The sequence below is a fragment of the Venturia canescens genome, chromosome 8, assembly GCF_019457755.1.
Source record: "Venturia canescens isolate UGA chromosome 8, ASM1945775v1, whole genome shotgun sequence".
NCBI lineage: Eukaryota > Metazoa > Arthropoda > Insecta > Hymenoptera > Ichneumonidae > Venturia > Venturia canescens.
The window spans coordinates 4,701,175-4,716,016 of NC_057428.1; the positions used below are offsets into that span (position 1 = coordinate 4,701,175).

Genomic DNA, 14,842 nt, shown 5'->3' on the forward strand with positions numbered 1-14,842 from the left:
ATTATTTTTTTCGTGCAAGTTTAATGACTTTTTAAACTGTTGAACTTTTGGACGATTGAAATAAATGATTATTTATTCCTATCGAAAGAGAAAAAAATATTCTGACCGAATCAATTGATCTACCTTTTATTTTTCCATTAGCATACTGCACCATAGTTCAATTTTGCCGATATGACAATCTTCTATAATAAAAAGAAATGGCATTACATTCTGTGGATTTTTTTCCTTGCAAATGTTTTTTAAAAACAGGAAGAAATAAAAAATTTTACCTTTGGTTTTTCAATTAGACTCGCTCTCAGCTAATATCAATCAGCATGCATACATGTAAAGCATTTGTAGTGCATTATTATTAACAAAATTATTTTTAATGAAAACGATTACAATGGTTAAAATTGTTAATAAAAATTAACAAACCCATAAAATGAGAAAAGCAAGCAGGTGATAATGGTGATTGATATTACTCGACGAAAACCACGTGAAGGTGGCGAGTGTTTTTCGTCAGGATGGGAAGGAATAATGGGCTAGTTTTTTTACAACTCGAAAACGAGTTTGTTTCAAAAATCAACCATAAGGAATAAGGTAGGGTGGGAAAAAAGGAATTAATGACGTTAACTTGAAAAAGTAATAAAGCATGATGTTTACAGTGAAATTGAATTCTGATTGAAATTGAAATTAAAATTTTTTATCGAAAAATCAAAAACATTCTAATGAAAGAGTTGAGAACGTAGACCTTCATGACCAAGCTTTAATTAAATAATGGGTGGAAAATTTTTCGAAAAAAAACTACTTCAGCTGTGAGAAACTTTCAAAATTTTGCGGTTCGGTTTCGCGAGGATGCTACTATTTTGCCGTTTTTTATTTGCCGCATCCCTCATATTGCGGGATATCCACTTTAAATAATTGTAAAGATGTGTTCGAACGAACAAGTTCACGATAAAATCGCGATGATCTTGGCAGTCAGCGTTTTTCAGCCAGAAGTCACGGTCGGTCGCTGTCAACGTCTCGTGCAAACATCGTCTGAGATACTGACCGATACCGACTTCGTGTTTATGTGAAGAAAATTCGTTTTGAAATCGTCTGTAAGCAGCAACTATTAAAGTGTGAAACTTGTCGACAGGAGCTGTTAAATGTCCAAGTTCTTGTCCGTCAGTGGTTTTATAGGCTTTGAAAAAAACTAAAAGTTGAACGTTACTTTCAAAGTTCTGGTTACTTTTAACAAAAAGTTCTTTGCATTTCGCACACTCGAACTTTTCCAAACATCCGTGGAGCAAGTAACCAGAAACATAATTCATAGTACATTTTTCGAGAGTTACTTTATCACTGTCTTGTTCGGTTTTAATCGATGTCGGTACTGATTGATCAACTTCATCGTCTATTGTTTCGTCAATGTTTCCGGCTGAATCGTTTGCGACCACATCTTCATTAGTGGAAGCAATTTCTTCCATCGCGCTGTTTTCAGGAACCAACGAACCCGATTTTTCGCCATTATCTTTTGATTTGGTTTTTTTTGCAAGCAACATCACGGTTCCGTCTTCCTCACAATTCGTGCCTCTCGGAGCTTTTTCTAAATCGACGTTTATTACATATTGCAAATTATGTTTAAATTGTTTAGCGGATGGATTATCGTTATGGCCAGAACGACTTCGCAAAACTGAAAATTGATTTTCTAATGGATCTTGATTCAAACGAGTCGTTAAAAGATAAAGAATTCCCTCCGTGCGTAGATCATTCCATAACATTAAGATTGATTTTATAGCCATTTTCAAACCTGCAAAACAAGGTGGTTTTGGACTTCCCTCCACGGTCCATTGATCTATCCACGGAAGCGCACTTTCTAAACACTGCTGAACTTGAGGAGATTTTTCTGATAATGCTTTTTTCAAAGGGTTGGGATCGTTCGCGGATCGACTATTGAGACAATCGAAAATATCATTTAATTTTTTGATGAAATTAGCTGTCGCGATGTTACTTGGACTTTTTAAATCTCCCGTGATTCTTCCCGTAGTCATTGCGGCGGAGACGGAAGCGCTAAAAACTTGGGTAGCATACCGTACGGTCATACGCTTGTCACGTCCCGCGTGTGATTTCAATATACGCGGTTCGTGACGACGGCCTTCTCCGACAACTGCGCGACTTGACAACGGAGCGTCCTTGAGTGCGACCTATGCGCGTTGCCTCGTGTCGCCGCTGGCCGGAAGCCCTCGGAATCCGCCCGATCAGCATCGCCTGATCGCGAGTTCGAGGGACCTATCCATGGGAACGACTAAAGTGCTGAGATGCTGAAAACCCCGTCACGACGATCGCTTTCGAGCTCTCGTCGCCGTGGCGAGGATTTTTGTACATTAGTTCCGTTTGCTCTTAAGTGACTCTCGGTCGTCCACGTGGATAACTCCGTAATTCAGCAAGCTCGCGGCGGGGTAGTAAATCCTGAAAGATTGGTGAACCGCACAGAGAATCATAAGTCTGTTTTCCGTTAACAAACGCGAAGTGAGCAACACACTGCCCCTTGCCTCACGGACGTTCTTTTGCCGAGTCTTGCAGACTTTTGCGTGCACCCTTTTGTTAAGTTTATTTCTCAATTTGTTATTCTTCATAAAACCAAGTTAATTCTGTGCGTGTGTGTGAACCGCGCGTCAAACGAAGGCGCGGTTATTGTGTGCGGAGCGGAATGGGAGAATTGTTCCCGTTCGTGTGATGTAAACCTTTTGTATCTTTCTTTTTCGCATCCTTTTCACAACTATTTCTGTTCTCGTCAAACCTTCTATTTCCATGTCAATAAATCTGATTTCCCGGTTAATAATTATTTGAGCGACCCAATCTCCTGCTTCGGGGCCCGTACGGGACCATATAGGCACCCTTTCGTTATCTCTTAAATTATTTCGATTACTTAATCACTTCAATATTTCGGTTATTCCCATAATTATCCAATTATTTTAATTTCGTTTAGACCAAACAAAATATCTACTAAATATTTCACATTTCAAAAATCCTACACTCTGTGTAGGTTGGTGGCAGCGAAAACTAAGTAAATTTCCCAATTACGTTCGTCCCTTCAGGACGTAACACGCTGAAAGGCATTTGGATCGATGTGGCGATCGGTGAGTTTAGGCGCAGCTTTACACGCTTTATTGCGTTGCGCATTGTGAAGTTCCCTAATTGCGCTCCATGATAACCGCGAATTCCCTATTATGAAATCTTTGGAGTACAAATTGTTCCGGATACTTTTAAACAAATGAGGGACATCGAAATTGTGATAAATTTTATGGCCTGATAATATCACAAAAGGTGTATCCTCATTTATTCCCATGGCGTTGATGGCTTTCCTGTTAGGAGCTCCTTGGTCGCACACCATGGATCTCACAACAAATCCAGCAGCAAATACAGCACTCACAACCGTAGTGATAATGTCCTGTAATTGCACACCATTCACGTTTCCATGTGACACGTAAAAGGCAATCGGCTGTTTCCAAGATGATGTCAAACCACGGAGCATGAAAACAAGCGCATATTTTGCAACTTTATCGGTACGACCAAGATGACCTAGATCTTCGTACCCTTCCACAAGATCTTCTTTTGGATTATATTCCAGCACCTGTTTGATTGCCATTTCGTCCCACATCAAAACGCATTGACGTTGATATTCGTCTAATGTCGAAGCTTTTATCTTTAGCAACTCAAAAACTTCAGTGCTAATTCCGGTCGTTAAATTCAAATCATTAACCCACTGTCTAATTAAAGTTACACAAGGCAAAGCGAGCTTTTTCTTTTCCCTCAAGTAATTGTAAGCTTTCGCTGAAGTATAAAATAAACTCAAAGCAAATTGTTTTTCTTCATCTAACCACGGCGAGACTTTAAGATGATTTAATTGCATTTTCAAAAGCAACAAACGGTTTCCATCAAGAAAATGAGAAGCAGCATCGATTATTTCAGGAATTGACAAACGTTTCACTGTTTTTCTTTTGAGATTGCGGATTTCTTGACGAGCTTTTTTTAATTTCATTGCTAAAGTTTCGTTCTTCTTCATTAAAAGAATTTCTCGTCGGGATAAAGGAGGATCATTACGCGGCTGCGCAGCCACATCACGCCATCGAGCAACATCCGCGGATCCCGAAAGGCTCGGTTTCGATTCGATCGGATTCGTTGATTCAATGGAAACATTCGATTGAACCAGATTACCAGCGAAAATATTCACAGCTGGTAGTGCGTTATTTTTTAATCTTCGCTTACCCTTGATGGCTTTGTTCTCAACGGAATCTGTTATTTCAAAATGCACCGAACAGATACGCTGATTTTCCAACTTTCGAGGCTCGATCTCCAACCACTCATTCCTCCCAGCTCGGACGACCCACTTTTTAAAGCTAAAAACACCGTAAAAAGCTACATGCAGAATGACATGCTTCGTGAACCATTAAAGATCCCGTCGAAAAGTGAAGACATTCATTTAATTTATGAAGAAGGTTTTAATTTATACGAATCGCGCTGATTTATTTGAAAAAAAAACTACAGCAGACAAATAATAAATGTGAAAGTTGTGAAATTACCAAATTTCGTTACAAAACCCTTTTCGGTAAATGAATATCTGAGACCAGTAGGTAAGTCTGGGACCAAACGGGACACCGAAGGAAAATTTTTTCTTTTCAGAACCTTGTGAAGCATTGTTTCTGTTTCACTCTTAAAAACTAAGAAATATACTATATATACTGTAATTTTTTATATAATATACTATATGTACTGTAATTTTTAACTTTTTTCAATAATTTAAAAGGAAAATAATATTTTTGGTGTGGACAAAACGAGTACCTCGCAAAACTTTGTAAAATTTTCCTTGCTCCAATATCATCCCAATAAAATGTACCTTGATTGGTTTTTTTAAAGAAGCAGTCAAAGTAAATTGGATGAAAATTGAAGTGATAAAACTTTTATGAATTTTTGAGATTTACCTCGTTTTGCCTCGCCGAAAGTATTGTTTTTCTTTTTAATTTGCACAAATTACGGTACATTTATTGGTTTTCAAGAGTGAAAAATAGACAAATATTCTTAAAACTCTTGACTGGTGTTTTTAAAGAAGCAGCTTTAAAGAAGTATTGAATGAAGGGCGAAAAAGCGGAAAAAAAGAAATTTCGAAATACATAAGTTGGAAGAATGGTAAAAAGCTTCCGTAGTTATTCGAGGACTCCGATTTGCCCCGGACTTCTTTATGTTGAATCGAACAAGCATTCTCATTCTTGTGGCAAAAAAAAATGAAAAAAAAAATTTTCGAAATTCATTCAATGCATAAAAAATTCGAAGCATCGTGATGCAAATTAAATCAGTCATAATGTTTCTCGTAAGTAAAACAGGTCGTAAAAAAAGTATAGATAATATAGCTGAGGATTAAAATAATTAAAGGTCGTGAGAGAGACATCTGAAAAATAGTGAAATGGTTTACTCCGTCATCTTGAAATTTCAAAAAATATAAAAGTTACACCTTATTCTTTGATAAAACTGTGTGCGACTCATATTTTCTTCGAACTATCAAGACATTTGGAAAAAACCGTGTGATAGGATTTTCATCGACCATACAACTGATAGATGACCTTAATTGCAAAAAAAATTATACATCCACAGATTATTGAAAATGAAAAATGCAGAATATTAGACATAACAAAGTGTATAGTTTTTTATGCCACCATGCATTCAATTTTGCCCGAAAGGCGTGTTTCGATTATAAAAAACGCTCATTCTTATCACGAAATTTGAAAGTCACGAAAATGGAACACATTTATTGCAGTTTTACCCTTAATTCGCAATAGAGCTGAAAGGAGAAAACAAGTGCAAGCTTCGAAAGTGCATAAATTGAGAATACGATTCCTGTTTTCTAATATTACTGTATATTGGTATAATGATTTTAATTATTAATTGAAAACAAAACAAAACTTGAAAATGACTATTTTCTCAATTCATTTTGCAAAAATTTAATAGAACAAATGATTTTAACCAAATTCAAAAAAGCAACCACAAGAATAGTCGACAATGTAGTTACCAAATTTTTCAAGACATTTCTAAACATGCTTTTCTAATTTATCAAATAAAATGATAGGAATGCATCTGTCAATAGTATGGTGTATGTTAAAAATTGTAGATAAGTCATTCTCGTGCGAGCGTTATTGCAGAGTGAATTATTTACAATTACCTTATTGTGGCTGTCAGAGAAGCATATCCTTTGATTGCTATTTATTGCATCCTGATGAAAACACTGAGTTTTTAAAATAAATTGTGTTGGTCGAGATGAATCTACTTTTGCAACATTTATTATTGAAATTCCTTTATGCTTATCATTCAAGTACATACTGTTCGATATCGTCACGAGGAAATCGGTGGACCTGAGATCGGGCTTCTTCAGTGCGGAATTACAGCATCCGTTGTAAGCACAGCGGTTATGCTCAGGCATTTTTTACTTTAACTATAACTTTGATTTTAACTTTAATGAATAAAATGCAAAAGTATTGTTAAATGTAGAGAGAAAATGCGATTTTTGCACAATAGATAAAACCAATTCTCGAAAGTCACACACGTGCTATGCCGCCGGGAGACGTTTAGCGAATATCCGCGATATATTGTTGCTCTTCGAGAAAAAATGTGGAAGCAGTTGAAAACAGATGAAGGTAGAGGTGGAAAGGGGTACGAAAAGGACAGAGCGAAAACAAACCGATATCCGGGGACAAGCAAAACACGGGCCTTTAAATGGAATTAAAAGTCCGTAAGGCTGTCAGAACCTTTACGCACGTCGATGCAACAAAGTATGAAATTCTTCATATAACTGAAAATTTTAATATTTTAAATCGTAGTGGCTTAGAAGTCGAGACAGTTCATTAATAATCACTGTAATACCAGTAACAATTTTTACCAACAAGAAAGTTTATCCAAACTGTTTTTCGAAAAAAACATTTGCCTAACACTTTTTTCTGTAAGGAGTCAAGATTTTACTTTTTAACCCCATTCAAAATAATAGTTCAATCGCCATAAACCAAATTCTCATTCATAATTAATCATTTTTTTAGAAAAAAAAAGAAACCAAATTTCATGTCTAGGAATCGAACGATGAACCTTCGCGTTGTGAAATGTGCACGCTAGTCGGATACCTATTTCGAACTTGAAAAGTTATGTAACATTAATCGATCCCATTCATCAGAAAGGCTTAATATCTTGAATGGTTTATTTGCTGAACTGTCTAGAAAAAAAGCATCTTCATCGTTTATTATAAAAAAATACATTTTTACTATAGCGGAAATTCTATTCATTAATAAAAACGTGTGCATGCTTGGGGTCTGGGGTCAGGTTGCCTTGCATCGGGACCCCAAGTACCCCAAGTAAGCATGGCTGAACGCATGGGTGCGAGAATGCGCGCGCAAGGACCCCAGCGTCAGTGTGTGCGTGCTCATGTATATTGCACAGCGCCATGGTGGCCGGGGTCGATACTAAGCGGACCCCAGCCAAGTGCGCCCATATGGCCTGTTGTTCCATGTAAATCTATGTTCTCTGATATTAGGCAATCAATTAATAATATATATCGATCCGCTGCAAACCGATGGAGTCAAAACAAGGATCGGAAAGAGCAGAGCCAAACTCAATAGGAAGCATGATATAGGAATATTAAAAAATGATGATGACACAAGAAATAAATTAGAAAACATTTATTCGATTGGAGTTTCTCACATTACATACTAACAGTTCCGTGTGTTCTTGTTTTATTAACTATCAACCATAATATTTCAGATCGCAAAAAGAAAATTTGACGTTATAGGTTAACGAACATTTTTCCTTACAACTTCCAGACCTATTTTTGATAAATTGATTTGCCTTATATATATTATTCACTAACTATGCGAATAACGTTTGTTACATTTGTCCCGCACTTCGTAACGTCAAACCCCGGCCGGTTCGTTACCACACAGCTATATCAAAGGGAACTCGCATATATAACCTATACATTATTATACATGATTTATAATCACTCAACTGACGATATATTTACACTTGACAATATTCCGCGCATTCTGGTTTAATTGAAAGATTATCTCTGTTGACACTTATTTCCAATCGAATGAAATAATGATATCTTGAAAAGTTTCGTTGACATGGGCATCACGCATTTTTTTATATTTTTTATTTTCACACACGGATCACAGTTTACATTTAGGCGGCCGCTTTTATACCGGTTTAGTATACCACAAGTTTTAACAAAATAAATATTAGTATGCACTTCGTTAGATGACGCGAAAATTATTTTTATTTTCCCGCACGCACTTCATAACATCATAACCCCAAACGTCAACATGACGTGAAACTTGGGCTGGTGACTTTCGAGTGCTTTCGAGCGCTCGAGGACTCCTTAGCTTTTCGCCAAACTCCCTTGCTCTTTTTATTGAATGCCATTGGCCCAAAAATTCTCTCACTCGTCATTGGTTGCAACAAAATTTCTCTCACCAGGGATTTGTAATCATGGGGGCCAAGAGGCCTATGATTGTAGCGGTTGGAATACGCACATACAGATACGTCAAATCCTGAATGTGTTAGTAACTTTTGCATAATCTTAAGCCCGTGCAAAGTTTTTTCTTAGAAATTACAACACCGATCATGCTGATTTTGGGCTCATTCGACAGAGAACTTCTTAATTAGCTAAAAGTTCAATTTTCAAAGCCATACATAATTCATGAGCTTCACAATTAAAGAAAATGACATGCCAATTTTATCCCCACCACCGCGAATCGTTTTATTCAGAAAAAGTATAGTCTCGGCGAGAGCCTCAGGCCAGCAGACGACAGGGCTGTCAATGTACTTGTCCCGAGACTTTACCGAGTCTCTTGATGGTAAGACTTGAGTCAGCTTTGTTTGTATTCTGGGCGGGGAATTGTCGATGCGACTTTTGATATTTGAGTTTTATTTTGTTTTCGTAAATCGTTCAAAATAGAAACTTATATAAATATAACGAAAACTAACACTTCTCACGTAAAGCATGTCAAAGTATTCGATTCTCTATGCGATTATGATGTCAGCCAATGAACATATGTGAAATAAATATTATTTAACATATAAGTCAATACGTAATGATAATGGAACCATATGAATTGAATGTAAATATCTCAATGCGCAAAGTGAAATTCAAGATTTTAGGACTGATTTACCTCCTTAATTTTTTTGATCCGAGGAAAACCAAAAAACACGTCGATTTTATTTTTTTTTTCTCTACAAAATAGCGTTTATTTTATTAAAATCGGATTGTAAGTTTTGGTTATACGAAAAAATTCTGAATATTCGGGAGTGGTTCACCTTTTTGCAGTAAGGGTGCAAAAGAAGTTGGATATGTGATATGGGTTATTTGACATGCCGAATATTTTGCAATTGGTTTTGTTTCGATCGGTTGAGTTCTTCTATATGAAACACTTTACCAAACGCAAAACATGCCCAACTTTGGGGGTAGATTTCACCCCTTAAAAATAACTTTCGGCCGATAAAAAAAAATACGTGTCTCTAATTTTTGCATAGACTATAACATAGAAAAAAATTATCAAAATCGGAGGCGGACACTAAAATACCTTTCCTTGTTAGTTTATTTTTAATGACACAACTTTAAAAATCTTCTAGGATGTACCGAGAACATTTGAAGCCGAAGAAAAATAGATTTTTAAAGTGATGTAAAAAAAATAGAAAGCAAAGAAGTATCTTATGAAGAAAAATAAACTAATTTTAAATGGCAATAATCCCTGAATTTTTTTTTGCAATTCTCGAAAAAAGAAAACGTTGAAGCAGATTTGTATGATCTTTTGATATTTTATTTTTGAAATATATACTCAATGACAAAAATTTTGAAAACAACGTCCCAATCAATTTTTGGAAAAGTAGTATAATTTTTGAAAAAAGGATATAATAAAGTTTCTACCAAAACGAAAGGAATTGGGTTCAAAAGTGGTCGATTTACGTTAGTCGGTTCAACCCGAGTTGGTCTACCCCGGTTCAACCTGAGTTGTTCCTTGACCTCTTCGATTTTATTCGCAACTTTTTATAGCCCTTTAGTACACCTGATAAGCAAACAGGACTTTTTTCATTTTTTTTTTGAGTAATTTGACATGTTGACAATTTTCAAGCAAAACATTTTGGCCCAAATTGAAAAATTTAAAAATATTTTCAAAAATTACATTTCCATATAGAAGATTGTGATGATTTTTTCACTTCTGTGAATTTAGATGAGAATAGAAATGTTAAAAAATTGTATTCTAAAAATCCCAGCAGTCACACAAAAGATTGAAAAACAATATTGTCCGAGTTGCTATGATACAGTTCGACTGAATTGGTTGACATTTTAAAAAATGCTCTCAGACTGTTTGCTATGTGCAAAAAGCTTGAAAACTAACATTTTTCGCATAAAACGGAAAGTTTCCATATCAGACGCGTTGCTATAATACAGTCTTGTTATTTTATTTTAACATAACAGAAAAACGACCTCGAACTCATCTATCTAACGATTTTATGCGGTTTTGACTCTATTTCTATGAGATATGGTTGTGGCTCTTCTACTATAAACAAAAACTGTGGTAAATCATTCTATTTCAATGGCGTTGAGAATGAGTAGAAATAGAATCGACTATTCAATATATCGTTCTCATAACATTGTAAATTAGTTTTTGTAAAATGAATCTAACATCGACGCAATGGAATGTATGAAAAAGAGATAATTTAAAAATGTTTAAATTGAACTAACTTTGACTTCTTTCCAATAATCTTCTAGCCAAGATTCCGCCAGAGGTCCACGTCCAGTTTTTTCGGAGACAAACAATTTTGGATCCTCTTCTTTGACATAATCGGCAGCGGATAGTTGATCCTTCACGACATCAATAACGTCGACGATTCTATTACGTAAATCGCTGCCCGAGAGTTTAAAAACATTTTCCTGGTGCCCGTTATCAGGAAAATAAAAAGTTTCAATCTCCACGGAAAATTTTTCGACAAATGGACAGGTATAACGTGTCTTCGTATAAGGATAAGCATTCCAAGCCTCTTCATTCACCGTCAGGGCCGACTTCGGCAACAAGGATTTGAACCAGCCCGGTAGATGACTACCAACGTGATAAATCTTGTTGGTATATTGTCCGTTTCCACCACCAGGACCATCTGTATACGGCTCATTGACGATTATTTCGACTCCGCTTCCTGCACCCTTGCTTTCCTCTCGTGACTTTTTCTGCATATTTTTGTTTTTTTTTTTAAACCAATCCCAAAAACACATGAATTTCGTATAGTTCAAAAGTTATTGCAATATATAATTTATGTAAACTTAGTGTGATTCATTAAAATTGGATTACCGCAATCATATATAGCTGCGCGATTCGATACTCCTCCACCGTGAGTGGCAGGGGAATTCGATATTCCTTGATCAACATATCCGAATCTCTACTTATTATGACTCTCAGTGTCCACGGTGCCGTCACTGTCGTTCCATATCTGATGTGTTAGGGCAAAATCTAGAAACCTCGTTGGAGTCTTTCAGGTATCAATCGTCTGAAAAAAGAACGTTTTTAAAGATTGTAGATAAGTTATATTATTGATCTTTCTTTTTCACTGCTACGATTTTTTTCTGTTTCTATTGTCGATTAAAATGCTATGCCAGGTGTCGACGGTTTTATCAATTATGCAGGTAACGTAACGCATACGGCTTAAAGAACATGAATGATCACTTTATTAATAAAATCAAATATCGGAAGGATTACGCTTAATATGTTATACGCAATTGCAAGACCAAAAAAGTCGGTTTTTCACAAATTTTTCTGAAAAAGGATTTCATTTGAGCAACAGAAAACGTATAAGACAGTGTAGAGGCATCGTTTAGCTTTAGATTGGCATTCTTAATTCTTAACATTTTCATTAACACTGCTTTTGTACAAAGTTTCGAGGACCTCGAGGTCCTCGATGGTGAGCAAAATATCTCTGGTTTGAATCATCTAAAATAAAAAGACCAAAAAGATTATTTTTGTGCATGAATCAATCCAGGTATTGTATTAAAGGAATAGTCGAAATTTTAATGTTTGACAAAATGGTGGACCCACAAAGATACTATTTCAATTTTCAACCAAATTTGAAATAATATAGAGCAGAAATAAATCATAAAAAAATTATTAAACGAACTGTAAACCATTTCCACAGATAGATTAAAAAAAATTCACAAATCCTGAAAAAACATTACATTAAAAAAAATGTAATTCTGTAATTATTTTATAAAGTGTCAAAAAAATGATATAAAACGTAAGAAATAAAAAAACGAAAAATCAAAATAGAAAAGTTTTTAAAAATCAATTGAAAAAAATTTCTATCTTACAAGGAAAGTCACCTTAGTGTATCCCCACAACCTGGGTTGAAAGAATTACAATTTGTAGTTTACACCAAAGTATAAACCGTCACAAAAAATTAGCTGCCCACTCGCATATTTGAGGGGTGAAATTAATTCCTCAAAATCGGTCGTTTTTTCGTTTTTCGTTGATATCTCCGTAACTAAAATAGATACGGCAAAAGTTTAAATGGCAAATTTATTCATTTTTCAGTGCTTTGCAATAATATATAATCGTGAATTGTATAGCTTTTTATATTCATTTTATTTTTATAAAAAACGTGTTTTTTTGTACATTTTTCTCTACTTTTTCATGGTAAACCTAATTATTCCGATTCGAAATTCAATCATATCAATCTACATTGGTTTTTTTCCGACACAAGCGCTCATTAAAAGGAGTCAATTTTTTCAAACGCAAAATTTTTTATCAATTTCAACTGATAACATGTTTTCATCAAACTATGAGGTGGGTTTCTTAAAATGCGTTTTATTTTTCTATGATATTCTATCTATTGTGTTAAACAGTGATATATCAGTAAAAGATAAGGCTCTATATAATCTCATTGTTGTCACATTTAAGTTAGTTTTAAAGCGGTTCCCGTTCACTAAAGTTCTCTGATCATAGGTGTGCATTGTTGAGTACGTATTGAATACTACGAACTTTTATAAAAATGCATATCAATGTAATGAATGTCATACATATTTTGTCGACTTATTTTATGACGATGAATTTGCCCGAAACACCAGTGAATGAAAGTGAAATGAAATTAGCCAACACTTTTTAATTGAAAGCATAAAGGAATACACGGGAATCGAAATTGAAGAAGACGAAACTCTACACTTTCAAGAACAATTCAAACACCATGAGCCTGAAAGTGTAGAAGATAGTGAATTGGAATGGGATTCAATTTCGTCCGATGAAGTAGATGGATCTCATTGTACAAAAAATGAAGATGAACTCTCATTTGATTACATGATGAAAGCTGTGGAGTATCGGAGAAGTGGAAAAACAAAAAAATTAAATATTCGTACGGTGGCACGTCGTTTTAGAAAAGTAATTTCTAAAAGACAATTGAAGCGTTGGGCTCATCAAATAAATAAAGGTGGGACTTTTATAAAGAAAAATTGAACGAAATATCTCAATATACTTTAAATCGCTTCATTGAAGCAACTGAATGTGGCAAGATCATACATGATATTGATTTGTAACGATGGGCTTTGACCGCACATAAAGATTTCATGAATTTCGATGCACGATTCAAAGCATCAAAAAATTGGGTGAATAAGATCAAAAGAGCACATCGCATAACGTCTCGAAAAATTACAAAATTTATTACCAGAAAAACTTTAGAAGACTCAAAAAATCTTGCAAAAACGGCTGAAGAGTTTATAAATAACGTTAAATCTGTTATCAACGACATTGGTCTGGAAAACGTTTACAATTCGGACCAAAGTGGATTCCAATTTGAAAGTCATTCCGGTCGCACTCTTGCAAACCAAGGATCAAAAGAGATTGAATGCGTTGTTCAATCCATATCTTCGACAACCCATTCGTATACGATTCAACCAATGATATCGGCCGATGGAAAATTACTTTCACCGTTATCAAGAGACTCGGTAGAGTCTCGGGACAAGTACATTGACAGCCCTGTCGTCTGCGGGCCTGAGGCTATCTCGCCGAGACTATCTTTTCTATGAATAAAACGATTTGCGGTGGTGGGGGCAAAACTGACAAGTCATTTTATAAAATTGCAGAGCTCAGGAGATGTTTTGTGAAGCGAAAATTGGTTTGGAGACTAATTTTCTAAATCCCTTTTGAATGAGCCCGAAACCAATACAATCAATAGCGTAATTGCTGAGAAAAAACTTTGCACAGGCTCAAGATTATGCAAAAGTTACTGACACATCACGAACTCGACGTATACGTATACGTGTTTTGACGTAAGTAAGTGATAATAGAGTTGTATCTCAACGCATTCTGATTGGCTCACCGATCTCGGCTCACTCCAGCTGACCGACCGTGCTCAGAATCCCTGTACGTATAAGGCCTGCTACACACGGTCAATAATAATATTGCGCAATATAGGTGATTGCAGAATATTATTAAACGTGTAGATGTAGTATTGAAACATTGCGCAATCATTGAACAGAAGTTTGAGTTATCTTAAATTTATGTCGCACTACACACCATACAAACTTATTGTGCAATATTACTGTGCAATATTATTGACCGTGTGTAGCGGGCCTAATGGCAATATACATCTATATGTATCGTGTACATCCATCTGTCAGTTTTCGATTGTATGATCGAACTGTTAAAGTATGGCTAGTGTGAGTCTCTCGTAGTGTAGTCACAGCCTGCAATAGTGAGATGGTAAGGTGTCGAGGGAATAAAAGCCTTTTGTTACCGTTAAGTAGAATTTATTCGAGAGATAAGGGCGACGTGTCTTCAGCAGTTTGGCGGCGATGAAACTGAAAGCCGAA

The 14,842-nt window shown here is 35.6% G+C and overlaps 1 protein-coding gene across 8 annotated transcripts in view; it reads right to left on the reverse strand.

Annotated features, from left to right (window-relative positions):
- The window catches only part of rdgB (retinal degeneration B), a 1,063,172-nt gene that overhangs the window by 867,614 nt on the left and 180,716 nt on the right, over window positions 1-14,842 (reverse strand). For all 8 annotated transcript variants that reach the window (XM_043425624.1, XM_043425622.1, XM_043425620.1 and 5 more), the window contains exons 2-3: window positions 11,340-11,535; window positions 10,739-11,218 (exon numbers count right to left, since the gene is read on the reverse strand). In XM_043425624.1, coding sequence (XP_043281559.1) covers window positions 10,739-11,218; window positions 11,340-11,417 — 558 coding nt within the window. In that variant the 5' untranslated portion in view covers window positions 11,418-11,535. The remainder of the gene's footprint in view (window positions 1-10,738; window positions 11,219-11,339; window positions 11,536-14,842) is intronic.